The sequence below is a fragment of the Rana temporaria genome, chromosome 7 (assembly GCF_905171775.1).
Source record: "Rana temporaria chromosome 7, aRanTem1.1, whole genome shotgun sequence".
NCBI classification, from domain to species: domain Eukaryota; kingdom Metazoa; phylum Chordata; class Amphibia; order Anura; family Ranidae; genus Rana; species Rana temporaria.
The window spans coordinates 139337119-139353577 of NC_053495.1; the positions used below are offsets into that span (position 1 = coordinate 139337119).

A 16459-nucleotide genomic window follows, 5' to 3' on the forward strand; every position below is an offset into this window, starting at 1 on the left:
AACATTCGAGAGACGCCATAAGCCTTCAATGACAGATTCGACCTTAATTAATTCGGATTTTCGGAGGAATTAATTTTTTAACGAAACAAAATAAATAAAAACAAATTTCGGGAGTAACGAAAAAAATACATTTTTCGGACAAAAACTAAATTCCGAAACAAAATATTTCAGTGTGCACATGTGTACCTGCTACTACAGTGATCATGGCTTTGTTCCAGGTCCGGTACTAAGTGTCTGCCCTACTGCATAGTAAACAGAGGGGGTCACCTACTCAGCATAGACACCAATCAGAGAAAGCCTTGAAATTTTGACAATGAATACAAGGAATTCTCTGATTGGATGTGGACTATTACAGTGATTCTTCATTTCCATGGGGATCAGTCAGGTATGGAATATGAATATTTACACTGGTCAAAGCTGGTCCAATGTAACTATGCAAAAAATACATGCCTGGAATTCAGATTTAGCAAACCATCAGAGGTATTTTTTTTAATACAACTAGAATAAGTATCTTCATTTATCTGTGTATGAGCCTCTTATACAAGCCCATATGGTAATACTGGGAGAGGGAAGGTCAGAACTGTGAGCCAATCAGGTGTGCCATATACAAATGTGTTGGCTAGAAACTGCTAATGGGGGGAGCAGAGTGAGCAGGGAGATGATCTCATCAGTCTGCTGCCTCTCTTTTACTGTCTAGTCAGCAGGTAGAGATGGAAAAAGGTTACCAAGGAATCCCTAACTATAAGTGGTATTATTTACCAGGATGTGTTGTGTGATAGAGCTGTATAAATCTCAGGAGACATGCAAAGAACACAAGAAAAATGAATAATGAGATAATGTAATTTTTTATATGCATACAATTTGCACCCGTAATTGAAGTACCAATTGGTTGATTGATATAAACCTGGATTATACCTAATTTTTTGTTGTTGTATTTGATCAGGGAATTGTTAAACCCCATTTGTTTTTTTCCTGTCTGTATTCTAATAAGAAGATTTCACCTCGGTTTCTGTAACAGAGACACCAAAAGAAGTCTGTCTGACTTTTTCCATTGGAAGTTCTGATTGTGTGTACGAGGCCTTAGAAAGTAAAGTAGTCACTAAAACAGAGGTATGTTTTGGAAGATATTCTCTCACCTCCTGTTCTGGTAATAATTGGAAATTTTGAATTTCCCTTCACTTTCTGTCCTGATGACAATGGTAACCAAGAAAAATCAAGAAAGTGAATACATCCAATGGAGGCAACAATAAAACCTAGCAGGGGTTCTAACACTTTTCACACTGTACCCAAAACAAGAAACAATGGGCCAAATCCTCAAAAATCCTGCCTAACTTATCTTTTCCCATTTAAGTTACACTGACTTAAAATTTCTACCTAAGTGCCCGATCCACAAAGCACTTACCTAGAAATTTCAGGCCGTGTAACTTAAATGTCCTCTTCTGCAGGGGGCGATGACAATTTAAATGAGGCGCGCTCCCGCGCCGGCCGTACTGCGCATGCTCGTGACGTCATTTTCCCGACGTTACGTCGGGCTTTGTGGATTGCGAAGGGACAATAAAGTTGCGTCGGGTAAAAAAAAAGTTACGCGCCGGGAAAAAAAATTAAAAATTAAAAAAAAAACGCGGCGATCGAAAAAAAGATCTGTTTTTACAAGGTGTTACTAGTTTGCACTTTGTAAAAGCAGAACTAATTTTACGTATGCAAACGTAAACTTACGCAGTAAAACACAAAGCTGAAAAGCTTTGTGGATCTCCGTAAGTCCTCATTTGCATACGCAAAGCGGCATTTCAATGAGAAATGCCCCCAGCGGCGGATGCGGTACTGCATCCTAAGATCTGACAGTGTAAGTGTCTTACAGATGTCAGATCTTCTGCCTATCTTTGGAAAACTGCTTCTGAGGATCAGTTCCAAAGATAGGCACAGGGATACGCAGGCTGAACAGCAGTTCCACCTGCGTATCCCATTTTGAGGATTTGGCCCAATGTTTTTTACTTTGTTTCACATTTAAGTGACTTGTGACATTGTGGAGAATTTATCTACTAGAACATATCATGTTGACTAATACCACTTGATTTATCTCCCCAGTAAAGGATGGTTGTCAATTAATTTAGAAATGATAGTAATAACATAGACCATACAAATACAAATCAATTCATTATCTAATTTCTCTAAGCACAAAGAAAAGTACCCATGAGTTTTCTAGAATGGGAGCAAGAAAATTGTAAATAAAAACCCCAGATAGTAATTGTGATACAAGTTTGAAAATGACTTGCTAAGCTATTGCTAGACTTTCCAGGCTTCACAAGTTTGTTGCACAATTGCAGCAAGTCCACATTGCATGATTCCAGATAAACTTTCTGTGATTGAATTTTCATGCTGTAGACTTGCAGAGCTCTTCCTGTAGGCTCACCACTGCAACTTTGCTCTTGCTAGAGGCTTGCCATGCAAATTTGCTACAAATTAAAAAAGTGTCAACTAGAATTTGTGCTTCAAGTGCTCTGTAAGTGAACAACTTGCCAGTGAAGATGTGCAGCAAGGTACCAGACTTAAAATCCAACACTGCCACAAATGTGTGGCAAGTTATTCTTGCTATCTGGGACTTAGTATTTGCTCTTTACTGCCCTATGGTAGATTACACTTTCTTTATTGAAAATATGCCTAGTACAGTAATATTAGTTATGATAATTGGCAAAAACTATCTGCAAACAGTATCTAATTTGCAATAATAAAAAAAGTCTGTCAAAGCCAATTTACAATAGCAATTGGCTTTATATGTGATACTGGATAAGTTCACCTTTTCGGGCAGAATTTCACTTTTCATAATAAATAGAAGCATTTTCCAATGCCATTTGCCAGATAGTAAGCAATTGTGCTGCAAATTTGAAAATGACTTGCTAAGCTATTGCTAGACTTTCCATGCTTCACAAGTTTGTTGCACAATTGCAGCAAGTCCACATTGCTCGACTCCAGATCAACTTTCTTTGCCAATAGTCTGCTGCAAGTTCTGCTTCAGCTTGTTGTGCATTAGTCATCCTACCACAGAGGGCACTGTGACTTGCAGAGCTTTTCCTGTAGACTCACCACTGCAACTTTGCTCTTGCTATAGAGAAATTTGCTATAAATTGGAAAACTATAACTTGTGCTTCAAGTGCTCTGCAAGTGTACAACTTGTCAGTGAAAATGTGCAGCAAGTTAACAGACTTACAATTCAACACTGCCAAAAATGTGTGGCAAGTTATCCTTGCTATCTTTATATCTTTTAAAATGATTTTCAGATTCCATCACTTCCTGTAGATTCTCTCAGCATTAATTTTCTGTAGGCACACCTCTTGGGGGTGCATCATCATACCGATCTGCCATTGTAAAAACACTGTACAATGCAGGACAAAAGACTACCCATCACCACCAATGGAGGAGATGTGGAAGGGCCATGATGATGGGCCTGAGATGTGAACATGCTTTATTCAAATTTTAAATGAACATGACGTTTAGACTTGTGAACATTTCCTAATAACACCAGATTCCTTTATTTGGAAATATAGCATAAAAATGGATAAGACACTTGGAGACATCCGTTTTATTTTGGGATGTTGGCTGATCCTTCCAGTAGCGGGGGGGGGGGGGGGGATTTTAGTACTGCGCAGCAGAATAGATGTGACTCCATCACACAGAATGTCACATCAATTATAACTGGAGTTTCTGCAGTGAACTGCTGCAATCTGGAATTCTTCTGTCCAAAGAAAGAGATTTATTCATAGCACATTGTATAAAGTGTGTTTCAAGTAGTCCGCAATATGCACTTCATTGGCGTTGTAACAACAATATTTTACTCATATTAGGTTTGAATTTTTCCAGCGGCTCTTAGCAATAAGTGCTAGGTAAATCACATCCACAAACAACCCAAAATGTCAAAGGAACTATATCAACTGCTAGTGCAGATGAATTGTTCATGCTGATTCTAACATGCTGATTTCTGATTTGATAAGCTGAGTAATAGAAGTTGGATACCAGAAGGCAAGCAACTTCAGGGGCATTTCTATTACAAGATAAGTGAAAATGTTGACTCAGACAGTCTCTCTGTTCCAGGCCACTTAATTGCCCCTAAATACTAGTGTATTAGTATGGTGGGATGGGAGGGCAGCAATTCAGGCTTGTTCCAGTAGGTGGAACAGAATTGCTCTTGGTTACATCTGTACTACTAGAGCTAATAAAAGTAAATGTAATGCAGATAGACTTGTATTTTTCCAGAGATGTCACCCCCATTTTAAAACTTTCGTTTGTGTTCAGGAACAGGCCCCCCCCCCCCAAACTTTATGGCTGAAAATTGCTAATACAGGCGCTGGTCGGGGAAGGGTTTCAGAAAAACATACTGGCCATGCTCTGACCACTCAGTAATACCCACTGCATGGTGTTCACATTTAAAATGGTAATAAAACCAAAAGCAAACATCTACTATATTGCAGCTTACCATTTTTTTTTAGATGTGATGGCTGCATTCATTTTCCTTATTTAGACGTTTTCTCTTTTATTTTCATCTGGTGATCCAGTTCTCCAGCAGAATGTATTAGTTTACATGGGTGAGACAAACACTTTAATACTGGAAGGGGTGCTTAACCGCTTAAGGACCGCCACACGCCTATTTACATTGACAGAATGGCATGGCTGGGCAAATGGGCGTACAGGTACGTCCCCTTTAATTTGCAGAGAAAAGGGAAACTGCCGCTCTAGGTGAGCGCACTCAGCAATCAGTGTCCTCTCAGAAGCGTGGGTGCTGGCAATGCACAAAGTGAAGACCGGAGAAAAGATTGGACAGCCGCACTTCCACAAAATTCTTAAAAAGTTGCTTTTAATGGTAAAAAATGGAAACAGCACTACAAGTCACAGCAGACAGTGGAGTGGATAGCTATCCACCCCACTGTCTACTGTGACTTGTAGTGCTGTTTCCATTTTTTACCATTAAAAGCAACTTTTTAAGAATTTCGTGGAAGTGCGGCTGTCCAGTCTTTTCTACGGTCTTCCCTTTAATTTGCCGCCGTGTAGTCGTGCACCGCCATCGGTTTTTCTCTGTCGGAGTTCCATACAGACGAAAGGAAATTCCGATTCATCGGGGAAAAAAAGAGAACATGTTCTCTTTCTAAGTCCGTCGGAATTTCCGATGGAAAAACTCTGATGGGGCACACAAATGGTCGGAATAACCGATGAAAAAATTCCATCTGACTTTTTCCATCGGAAATTCCGATTGTGTATACAAGGCATAAGTGTTCAAGGTGAATATTTGGAGCTCAGGGAGCTCATAAGAAGTGAACTTGTATAAGCCACACTAATAAACAGACAATATATCAGCATTTCTTCAATATGGGCCTTTAATATAACAAGATATGACTTGATAATAATAATTAACTGCTGTTTTTTGTTTTTTTTTACCACGTGCACTCACATGCTATTATGCACACAGGTATTATCTAATAATCAGGTTTTTAACAATTTAGGCCAACTGGATAAGTATGTTAGCATGTCCACAAGATGGCCCCCTAGAGTCAAATTCAGTGTGGGTTGGTAACTCTTAGGCCAGAGACCGCATTACACTCCAGAGCCCCATATGCACATCCAGAAAGACTGCTTCTCTCCTCAGTTACAGACATGGCTAATGCCTACCTTTCCCAACAAACGACTCCCAAGTCCAAAGCGCCTACTTATCTCCACCAGCTTGACTTGATTCATGACACTGTACTTTTAACTGTGTTTGCTCATAGGCACAGAGGGAAGCCCCCATACTTTTTCTCAAAAGGCCTTGCACATTGTGGCTTACAATCTCAGTCCCTAAAAGTACTGCTGTACTGCAGAAAGCGCTAACATGGAGACCCTGCCGCTTAGTGAGATTACTATTATTATTATATAGGATTTATATTGCGCCAACAGTTTGCGCAGCGCTTTACAACATTTGGGTAGACAGTACAGTTACAATTCAATACAGGAGGAATCAGAGGGCCCTGCTCATTAGAGCTTACAGTCTAAAAGGGAGGGTCAAGTGAAACAAAAGATAATAACTGTGGCGGATGAACTGATGGAGAAAATAAACATACAGTTGTTTGGTGTGGGTAGGATAGGCTTCTCTGAAGGAGGGTTTTCAGGGATCATCTAAAAGCTAATAGAGTAGGAGATAATTGGACAGATTGGGGTAAGGAGTTCCATAGGATTGGAGAGGCTCTGCAAAAGTCCAGGAGGCGAGCATGGGAGGAGGTGACAAGGAATCTAGAGAGCAGGAGGTCTTGAGAGAAACAAAGAGAATTATTAGGTTGGTATTTTGAGACTAGGCTAATAATGTAGCTGGAGGCTAAGTCGTGGATGGCTTTGTAAGTAGTTTTTAGTATTTTGAATTTAATTTGTTGGGTGATCGGAAGCCAGTGGAGAGATTGACCGAGAGGAGTAGCAGACACAGAGCGATTGGTAAGGTGGATGAGATAGAGGTAAGCCAATGAGAAGGGAGTTGTAGTTGAGGCGAGAGATGACCAGGGAGTGAATTAAGAGCTTTGTTGTGTCAAAGGTTAGAAAGTTGCGTATTTTTTAGATGTTGCGGAGGTTGAGGTGGCAAGATTTGGACAGTGATTGGACGGGGCACATAGTGGAGGAAAAATTATAAGATAGATTTTGGATAGATTGAGTTTGAGGAAGTGGCATGACATCCAGACTGATATATCTGTTAGTAAATTAGTTATACGTGAGGAGACGGAGGGAGTGAGCTGAGGGGTAGAGATGGTATTGGAAGCCATGGGAGGCTATCAGCAGACCCAGGGAGGAGGTGTAGATTGAAAATAGGAGAGATCCAAGAACAGAAACTTTGGGGACCCCAACAGAGAAAGGAAGCGGAGAGGAGGAAGTAGAATTGTAAGTAATGCTAAAGGTGCGGTTGCATAGGTAGGAAGAGAACCAGCGAAGAGTACAGCCATGGAGACCAAAGGCGTGGAGTTTTTTGTGGAGGAGGGGGTGGTCAACCGTATCAAAGGCAGCAGAAAGGTCCAAGAGTAGGAGTACAGAATAGTGGCCATTGGTTTTGGCCATTACTAGATCGTTTGTTAGTTTTAGGAGAGCAGTTTCTGTGGAGTGTTAAGTAGAAAATCCAGACTGAAGGGGATCAAGAATGCCATTCTCAGCAAGGTGGTTGCTCAGCCGGTTGTAGACAAGATGTTCAAGGAGTTTGGATAAAAAGGGGAGCAAGGAGATGGGGCATAGGTTGTTAAGATTGGTTGGATCCAGTGAGGGCTTTTTAAGTATAGGTTGACTAGTGCATATTTTAGAGAGTTGGGGAAGATGCCAGAAGAGAGGGAGAGATTGAAGATATGGGCTATCTGCGGGCATGAATTGTAAGCGTGGAGGGTATTTGAACAGTAGAGATCTCCTCACAAATTGTATCAATCTTCTGTTTGAAGTGATTGGCGATCTCCTGGGCAGTGAGTGAGTTAATGGGTGGAGGCAGTGGAGGGCGAAGTAGAGAGTTGAAGGTAGAGAAGAGTTGACGGGGACGGGATGATAAGGTGTTAATGAGAGTGATAAAATAGGTCTGCTTGGCAGTGAGTAGGCTGGAGTTTTATTTTTGGAGGGCAGAATTATATTGTTTGAAATCATTCTGAGACTAATGCCTCGTACACACGTATCGGTTTCCTGGCTGACTTTTTACCACCGGGAAAACAGAGGGGAAAGCTGAGAACCTGCTTGGGAGCTTTTTTCCTCTACACACGGACGGTTTTCCTGGCAGGAAAACTGCCATGAGAGCTTTGGCCAGGAAACCCGGCCATGTATATGCTCCACCGCAAACTGCTGGGAAAAAGACCGCCGGGAATTGCGGCAGGAAAAAAGACAACATGTTCTCATTTTTCCCGCCGGGATTCCCGGGGGTTTTCCTGTCGGGCTGTCATGGCAGTTTTCTTGATGGGAAAACTGGTCGTGTGTACGAGGCATTAATCTTACGCCACAGGTGCTCAAGAGCACGGCTATGTTTTTTCAGACTTCTAGTGTCATCTGTTTGCCAAGGTTGAAGGGGTCAGGGCCTAATTCTGTGTGTAGTGAGGGGGTCAGTGTGTCCAGTTTTACTAGAAGTGAAGTATTGTAGGCTAGGTCGGTGCAGGATATGGGTGAGATTTTGTCATAGAGGTGGTTGGTTGCAGAGTAGAGAAGATATGGCGTATAAGGATTGAGATGGCGTAGGTTTCTAGGGGTAACTGTTAGGTGGTTGGAGGGAGAGGAGAGGGATGCATAAAGTATTAAGCTACCCCTCACTATCGGAACCATCATCACCAGCGACTGCCACCTCTATTTCTCCCAGCTGGTTGCTTCTCCTTCTGATGATATTCCTCTCAGGCCCCGTACACACGAGAGGATCCATCCGCTGAAAAATCTCAGCGGATCGGTTTCAGCGGATAGATCCCCTGGTGTGTACGTTCCAGCGGATATTTATCCGCGGATATTTCCGATTTCCAGCAGATAAAAATTTATTAGCATGCTAACAAATCTATCCGCTGGAATCGGCTCCAGCGGATCGATCCGGTGGTCTGTACAGACTCACCGGATCGATCCGTCCGAACCCGTCCCTCGCATGCGTCGTAATGATTCGACGCATGCGTGGATTTCCTTATATGACAGCGTCGCGCACGTCGCCGCGTCATCATCGCGGCGACGGCGCGACACGTCACCGCGGTTGAATTCCGCGCAGATTTGTATCCGATGGTGGGTACATGCCAACGGATCCAAATCCGCCAGAGGATTTATCCGCGGATCAATCCTATCGTGTGTACCAGGCCTCACACACCATCACAGGTTAACTTGCTATACACTTTTTACTAGTTAACAATGACTTTGACTCACTATCCACTTGATCTTTAGATCTTTAGATACACCATGAATACACTTATTTCAATATTAAGAAAGTGAGACCAGGCAACTTCTTCTTTAAATAATAATTCCCTTTACTGAATAAATGATGATTACAGGTTGAGGTAGAAGATGGTATTTGAAGTTGCAGAATTGTCCATCACACAACATTCCCTTTTGCTTTACTTGACTCTTTAACCACTTAACCCCCGGACCATATTGCTGCCCAAAGACCAGAGCACTTTTTGCGATTCGGGACTGCGTCGCTTTTACTGACGATCGTGCGACGTGGCTCCCAAACAAATTTTTTTTCCCACAAATAGAGCTTTCTTTTGGTGGTATTTGATTACCTCTGTGGTTTTAATTTTTTGCGCTATAAACAAAAATAGAGCGACAATTTTGAAAAAAAATAATATTTTTTACTTTTTGCTGTAATAAATATCCCCCACAAATATATAAAAAAAAACTTTTAAACACTTCGGACACTTTTGACACATTTTTGGGACCATTGGCATTTTTATAGCATTCAGTGCTATAAAAATGCATTGGATTACTATGAAAATGCCACTGGCAGTGAAGGGGTTAACACTAGGGGGCGGGGAAGGGGTTAAGTATGTTCCTTGGGTGTGTTCTTACTGTGGGGGGGGGTGGCCTCACTAGGGGAAATCACTGATCTTCTGTTCATACATTGTATGAACAGAGGATCAGCGTTTCCCCCCCTGACAGGAACGGGAGCTGTGTGTTTACACACACAGCTCCCGGTCCCCGCCCTGTAACGAGCAATCGCGGGTGCCCGGCGGCGATCGCGCCCGCCGGGCACGCGCACGGGACTCGGGGGCGAGCGCCCCTAGTAGCCTGCGAGAGAGCCGACGTAGAGCTACGGGCTCTCGCACAGGGGAGCCAACCTGCCGCCGTAAAACGACGGCAGCAGGTCGGCAAGTCGTTAAAGTGACCTTGTCCCTGTCAGGCCAAAGTGACAGTTACTATGAAAAAAGACTTAATACCCACTGTTAATTACTTTCCCTATGCCTTGTTCCTCCATCAGAGTCCAAACCCCGTATAAGATCTATCTTGGATGATGTTCAAACTTAAACAAGGTTAATGGTTTCCTACCCTCCCTCCTGCTTGAAGACTGCATCCTTCAGGAATCCTCCATGTTTGGAAGCACCGGATATTTCCCAGCTGCTCCAACAAAACAATGAAGTGTCTGGGGGGGGGGGGGGAGCATGGTAAAGGTGAGAATCAGTGGGTGGTTGTTGTTTAGGAGAACCTGTTACCTTGTAACATTATCCTTTTAAAAATACAGAGGAGAAAATGTATTACCAGAATTCTGGAAATCCATGTAGAAGCAGCATTAGCGGTTTCCCTCGTTCCCCTGCAGCAACATAGTGCAATCGTAATCCAGAATCCTGTGGATGCAATTAAAATACAAGAAAAAAGTTAAAACTGAGTGATATTCACAAAGCCATGTGAGTTATTTCACATTAACTTATTATTTTATGTTAAAAAAAAAAAAAATAGTACAGGTAGCTCAGCCTGATTTTACTGCCCCCTAGCTGCATGTGTGAACAAGCCCCATGGGCTTCCAAGCGGCGTCCAAACTGATCAGCAAGTAATCAATGACTTTTGTGACACCCTTGTCTTTTTTTCCTGAATCTTGTAACAGACCCTTATTAGGTCGATGGGAAAAAGATGTGCATTTGTTTGCATCCTTTTACCTCCAATCCACCATTTTTAGGTCCAAATTTTTTTAAAAAGATGGAAACCTTTTTGCTGTTCTTTTCAGACCTATTTAGACTCATATGTAGCCAGAGGTAAAGGGATGCAAATTGAGCTTTTATTTAGATCCACTTGAAAAACTGTCAGGCGGATCTAATCAGAACACTCATCTGAAAGGACCCAAACACAGAACAAAATGGTAAAGAAGGAAGAGTATACAGAACCACTGTGTAGCGCCCCCTTACTTTCAGTATGGGCACTACACTAAAGTTAGTGGGGAATGGGAGAGTTATTTTCCTCCCATTCGTAATTTGCTAAATTTTGGGCTGCTGTCATTCCTGAACTGTCCTGTAGGTCAGTCTGCGCTCCAGGGGTGTTGTCACCACCCCTGGGCGACATGTGGTGCTAGAGGGGTTCTGGTGGAGCCGCTTTTCCCCAGCAGCCAATTAGAGGAGTTTTCCCTCGCGGAGCATGCTGAGGGAGAGTATATCTGTGGCAGATGCCATTTTTCTGAGTTCTTCGCGGGTTCCAGGTTCCAGGTGCGACACCCACCTTCAGGGTGTGCGCATCCAACGGACCCCGGCGATGGCCTACCAGGCCGGGGTCGCATTCTACGCGGAGTTCCATGTTCCCGAGAGGGGCCCCAGTGACTTACTGGGTCCCCAGTTCTATTGAAAGGATCCCAGGCTGGGTGCCGCTCGATTGGGGGGTCCGCTTGAGGAGAACCCGGAGGCAGGTTGTCCAACAGAGCTTGAACGAACCATCGGGGATCTGGTGATCGGAATGTTAACAGGTACACTATTGCTGTCATCCGGTGACCTATGCATAATTTACTGGGAGGATTTGCTCAATCTCAATTTGTTCATTTAGCTCATTCAAGTAATTGGCCTGTGGCAGAGGCCTGTTTCCTCCCAGAAACCTAAAGTGATACTTTGGCTGCCAGACTCGTGGTATGAGTCTGTCCGGGGGCACTTCACCCACTCTGGCTAGAGTGGCGATGAACTGACATTGATACTACTGAGAGCAGGATTGCTCGGTTCATATCCAGGCCTGATACTGCAAAGTTCTCTCTCTTGCATCATCAACCTTTTCTCCTCATTTGATGTTGATGTTGGCCGTGTTGGGCCTGGAAATAAAGCATTTGAAAACCTTTATTCATTGACTGGACATTCGCTCACTACTCTACTCATCAGATACACCCCTAGACAACATCGAGGTAACTTAATACGCCGATCCCCAAAAACAAACCAGCGGCTCCTTCGGGGGTAGAGCTACAACTGTAAATTCCCTTTTATTAGATTCTTTGATCTCAGTGGACTGAAAAGAACATGACCTGATGTCACTTCAGCAAAGACACAAAGAGTCTGCTTCAGAGAGAAAAAAAAGGGCTAAATGCTTTCCAGAGTCCTCTCTGTGTGTCACTGTTCCCACATGTTGTAAAGAAGAAATGTTCTCCAATATGCAGGGGTCCCCTAGGACTTATTTCTACTAGATGTAGGACAAACAGTACCCAGGATTTCCTCTAACTGTCACGCACTGCTCCGCTGCCTGTCTGGGCACTGCTCACTTCTAGGGCAGATGAGAAGCAGGAGGCATTCTTCATAATGCCCTAACAGTTCTCATCAGTACAGACACCCCATCAGTGTAAAATCCCCCCTCTTAGTGCAGACACCCCACCTTTAGTGCAGACCCCCCATCAGTATAGAATCCCCCTTAGCGCAGACCCCCCATCAGTATAGATTCCCCCTTAGTGCAGACCCCCCATCAGCATAGGCACCCCTCTCCCCTCCCATAGTGACACCGCCCCCCCCCCCCCACATGTCCATCTACTTACAGTAATAGAGTGTACAGTACAGACCTCAGAACAGCGTGGCCACAGACGTATACACACAGCAGTGTGTGTCCCTCGGCTCCTCCTCCTCCTTGTTGTTTTTAAAGAGAGAGGAGGAGGCGCCGGCAGCTTCGGTCCGCTCCACTGAAACAGAGCGAGGTCAGATCAACAGGGCAGCGGGGCGGTGTTAGCACTAAGGGGTGTCACCTCTCTGGCGGGTGTCACCCAGGTGCGGTCCACACCCCCCGCACCCACCTAGCAACGCCTGTGCCTTTAGATGACTTTATCCATCACTGTTCTAGACTGCTTCTGACAGCAGACATCAAAATAAGGATCAGAGAATGGTTTGGACTGAACACGCTGCTCTTTAAAGAGTATGTGAACCCTCATCTTGTAAAACAACCCATTTGGTTTAAAATAGAAATTAAAGGCAAAACATTTGTGTATCGCTATAAAAAAAACATTAAAAAAAATGTGTATATAGTAATTTCGAACACTGTGGTTTAAATATCAAAAATATATATACTAAGCAGCGCTAAAGTGTATGATGATCACACACACACAATCTGAATACAGTAATAAACTGAGTGATAAAGTTTAAAAAATAAAAAAACTTTGTGGACTAAATAAATGAACCCGTGAATAAATTAAAGTGATAAAGCAAAAAGTTCATAAATGATAAAAAATCTTGTAGTCTTCAAAATCTTCCACCACACCAAAAGTGTTTAGTGATTCCTTCACCCATCAAATTGGCCACTCACCAGAACAAATTGCCTCACACTCACGTGTTTTGGCACAAAAGCATAAAGTGGGATTTTTCAAATCAGTGTCACAGGATTCCACTTCCACCAATGTGATTAGAATGGCTCCACATGAATGATAAAGAGAAGCGCACAATAGTGTAATATCGCAAAGGCAATTTAATAAAACACCACATACAAATCTGCAATGGTTGCACTCACATAAAAAGCTATATTAAAAGCAGTGAATCACAGCAAAGCAAAATACTTCCTCAATATCCTTCAGCTGGTAAACAGTGGTCACGGCGGACCTGCAATCAACCTGGATAACTCACACCACTCCACCGCACTGCACTGCAAATCCTCAGTCTGAAAAATCCTGCTATCATCCGCTGGTCACAAAGGAAGTGCTACACTCAAAGCGGCAGCTGTGAGACTCTGTTCATTTATCCTCCATAGCGCAGCGGTGGGAATCAGGAGGGCGCATTCACTTTTATTACCTATTTTTTCAAATGAAAAACAATACAAACACTTTTTCCCCCTTTTTAGACGTGATCACATTCCCTCTGTTCTCAGCTGCATAAGAAGCAACAATACACTGATCTAGCCAGTGATAGGCTGTGCAGGAGGGGCGTGTCAGGACAAGTCTGATCATTGGAGGAGAGTGGGCTAAGTTCCCTGCACAGAACTAGAGAACTGACCTGGTGTGCTCTCCTGCTTAGTGTGGTCAGACAGTTTGTAATAGGAAAGCAGAGGGACTGGCAGGTACATATCAGGAATATGAAGTGTTGGGTTTTCATACTCTTTCATTTTTATTAACCATTATCATTACAGCAACTGTTAAAAAATGTATTATCTACATTACACTGAAGAAAGTATGGTAAGTTTTTACAATATTGCGTCAAAAGTAAAGGCACATATTTTACTGCACTTGTTCACACCTGAGCAATTTGAAGTGCGATTTGAAGCTTTAGCAGAATTTTCACCTTTCACGCAGTTTTTTTTTAAAGAAGAAGATAAATTCTAAATTGAATATATCCTGTGAAAATTCAATTTGGTCTTATTTGTACAGAACAATTATCCATTAAGTTTGGACAAACAGCTATGCATTTTTTTTGTAAATACACACCTAAGATTTTCATTATATTCAGTGGTACCCATTTACACCCAAGCATGGTGCTGCTTGAAACTTGTTGCAGAAACATGCATGTGAGCCAGCTGTGCCCGCTCCTCCTCCTGACTGGCTCTCCAGTGGACACTGGATTGGCAGAGTAGAGAGCAGTGACTGACAGTCAATGCTCTCTGCTCCGGGAAGACTGAGAACTGAGCTATCAGCAGTTATGTGATCACTCAGTTCTTGGGCTTAGGGTTGGGACAGCTACAGCATCACACCGACCGATGCTGCAGCATGACAGTGAGTATGTACGTTTTTTTATTTTTTTTGTCATCTCAAACTTCTCCTTTAATTTTAACATAGTGGTGTCTGCTGAGGACATGAAAATGCATGCTATACCAGTGCAATTCTGCATGTTTATTAATTATTCTACAGCAGCCTTTCTCAGCCTTTTTAACTGGAAGGAACTCTTGAAATAATTTTCCAGGCTCAGGGAACCTCTGCTAATAATTACTAAATAAAAAGTTGACAGTACATCAGTGTGATGTAGATGATAAAGATGATGGAGAAGAATGCTCCTTAAATTGGGAAGACCCCCCTCTTAAAGTCTTAAAGGCACCGCCATTAAAACCCCTCCTCAGAGCTAAAAAGATCATTGTGGATAGTGGTTACTCATCTGAGAGGTGGATGTTTCTCATTGCTGAATGACAGTTTATACGCACTTTATTTGTATGCTAACGTCATATCTCCTGTAGTGGGTTGGTTTATACTCTACATCGGTGGTCATCAATGTGAAGAAATAATTCCGGATGGCTGCACTTCCAAAAATCTTTTTTATTGAAGCTTCATATGACAAGTGGTTTACAGATGAAGCAGGGGACAAAGAGGTATGAAGATCTACCTCTTTGTTCCCTTCTCTATCTGTCAACCACTTGTCATATGAAGCTTCAATAATAGGATTTTTGAACGTGCAGCCACCCAGAATTATTTCTTCACATTACACAGCATGCAAGCTGGGCTAGCACCTGACTAGTGTGTGTGGGGATTAACCAGAGACTCAATCACTTGGAGCAGCTTTTCTTGTTTCATCAGTGGACATCAACCCTGTCCTCAGGACCCACTAACAGGCCAGGTTTGCAAGATAACTTAAATACATCACAGGTGGTATAATTTGCTGCTCAGTAATTGCAGTATTCTAGTCTGCATCTCCCCAAGGTAATACATAAAACCTGGCCTGTTAGTGGGCCCTGAGGACAGGGTTGATGACCACTGCTCTATATAATCTGAGTTCTTTATGTCCTGTTGTATTTGAGCATTTTTGTACCATTATAAGTTGTATTATTGTCTTATGCCGCGTACACACGATCATTTTTCGGCATGAAAAAAATGTTTTTCAAAAACGTCATTTAAAATGATCGTGTGGGGGCTACACATCATTTTTCAGGTTCTGAAAAACTCCCCAAAAAAAAATCCGAACATGCTGCATTTTTAAACGTCGTTTTAAACAATGTAGATTTTCGGGTTGTAAAAAATGATCGTGTGTGGGCTAAAATGACGTAAAAAACCTGCGCATGCTCAGAAGCAAGTTATGAGATGGGAGCGCTCATTCTGGTAAAACTACCGTTCATAATGGAGTAAGCACATTCATCACACTGTAACAGACAGAAAAGTGCAAATCGTCTTTTACTAACACGGAATCAGCTAAAGCAGCCCAAAGGCGAATGGAACTTCCCCTTTATAGTGCCGTTGTACGTGTTGTACGTCAACGCGCTTTGCTAGATCATTTTTTAAAAACGATGGTGTGTAGGCAACGTCGTTTTAATGATGAAGTTGGGAAACGTTGTTTTTTGGACATGCTGAAAAACAACGTTTTTTTTCATGCTGAAAAATGATCGTGTGTACGCGGCATCACCTTCTTGGAAAATAATAACAATTATTGGAATGAAAGAAGTTGCCCATTGTTTAAAAACAAACAAACCAGAAACCACTGAAGGAACCCTGATTGAGAACGTTTGTTCTACAAAGTCTAGTGAGTGGTCAACATCACATCAGTTTCTTTTTTTTTTAGCCTTACAATGTCATCTGCTGATGAGATCCAAAAAATTCCTATGAAGGGTTTATTTTTAGTGCAAGAAAGCTTGATCATCTGCCTGCTAGTAATTTTAAGTGTAATATGGACAGCATGGTGGA

The 16459-nt window shown here is 42.5% G+C and overlaps 1 protein-coding gene across 1 annotated transcript in view; it reads right to left on the reverse strand.

Annotated features, from left to right (window-relative positions):
* The window catches only part of EPHX4 (epoxide hydrolase 4), an 85288-nt gene that overhangs the window by 43680 nt on the left and 25149 nt on the right, over positions 1 to 16459 (reverse strand). Inside the window, exon 2 of the mRNA XM_040360037.1 lies at positions 10189 to 10274. Within this exon, the coding sequence (XP_040215971.1) occupies positions 10189 to 10274 (86 nt within the window). The remainder of the gene's footprint in view (positions 1 to 10188; positions 10275 to 16459) is intronic.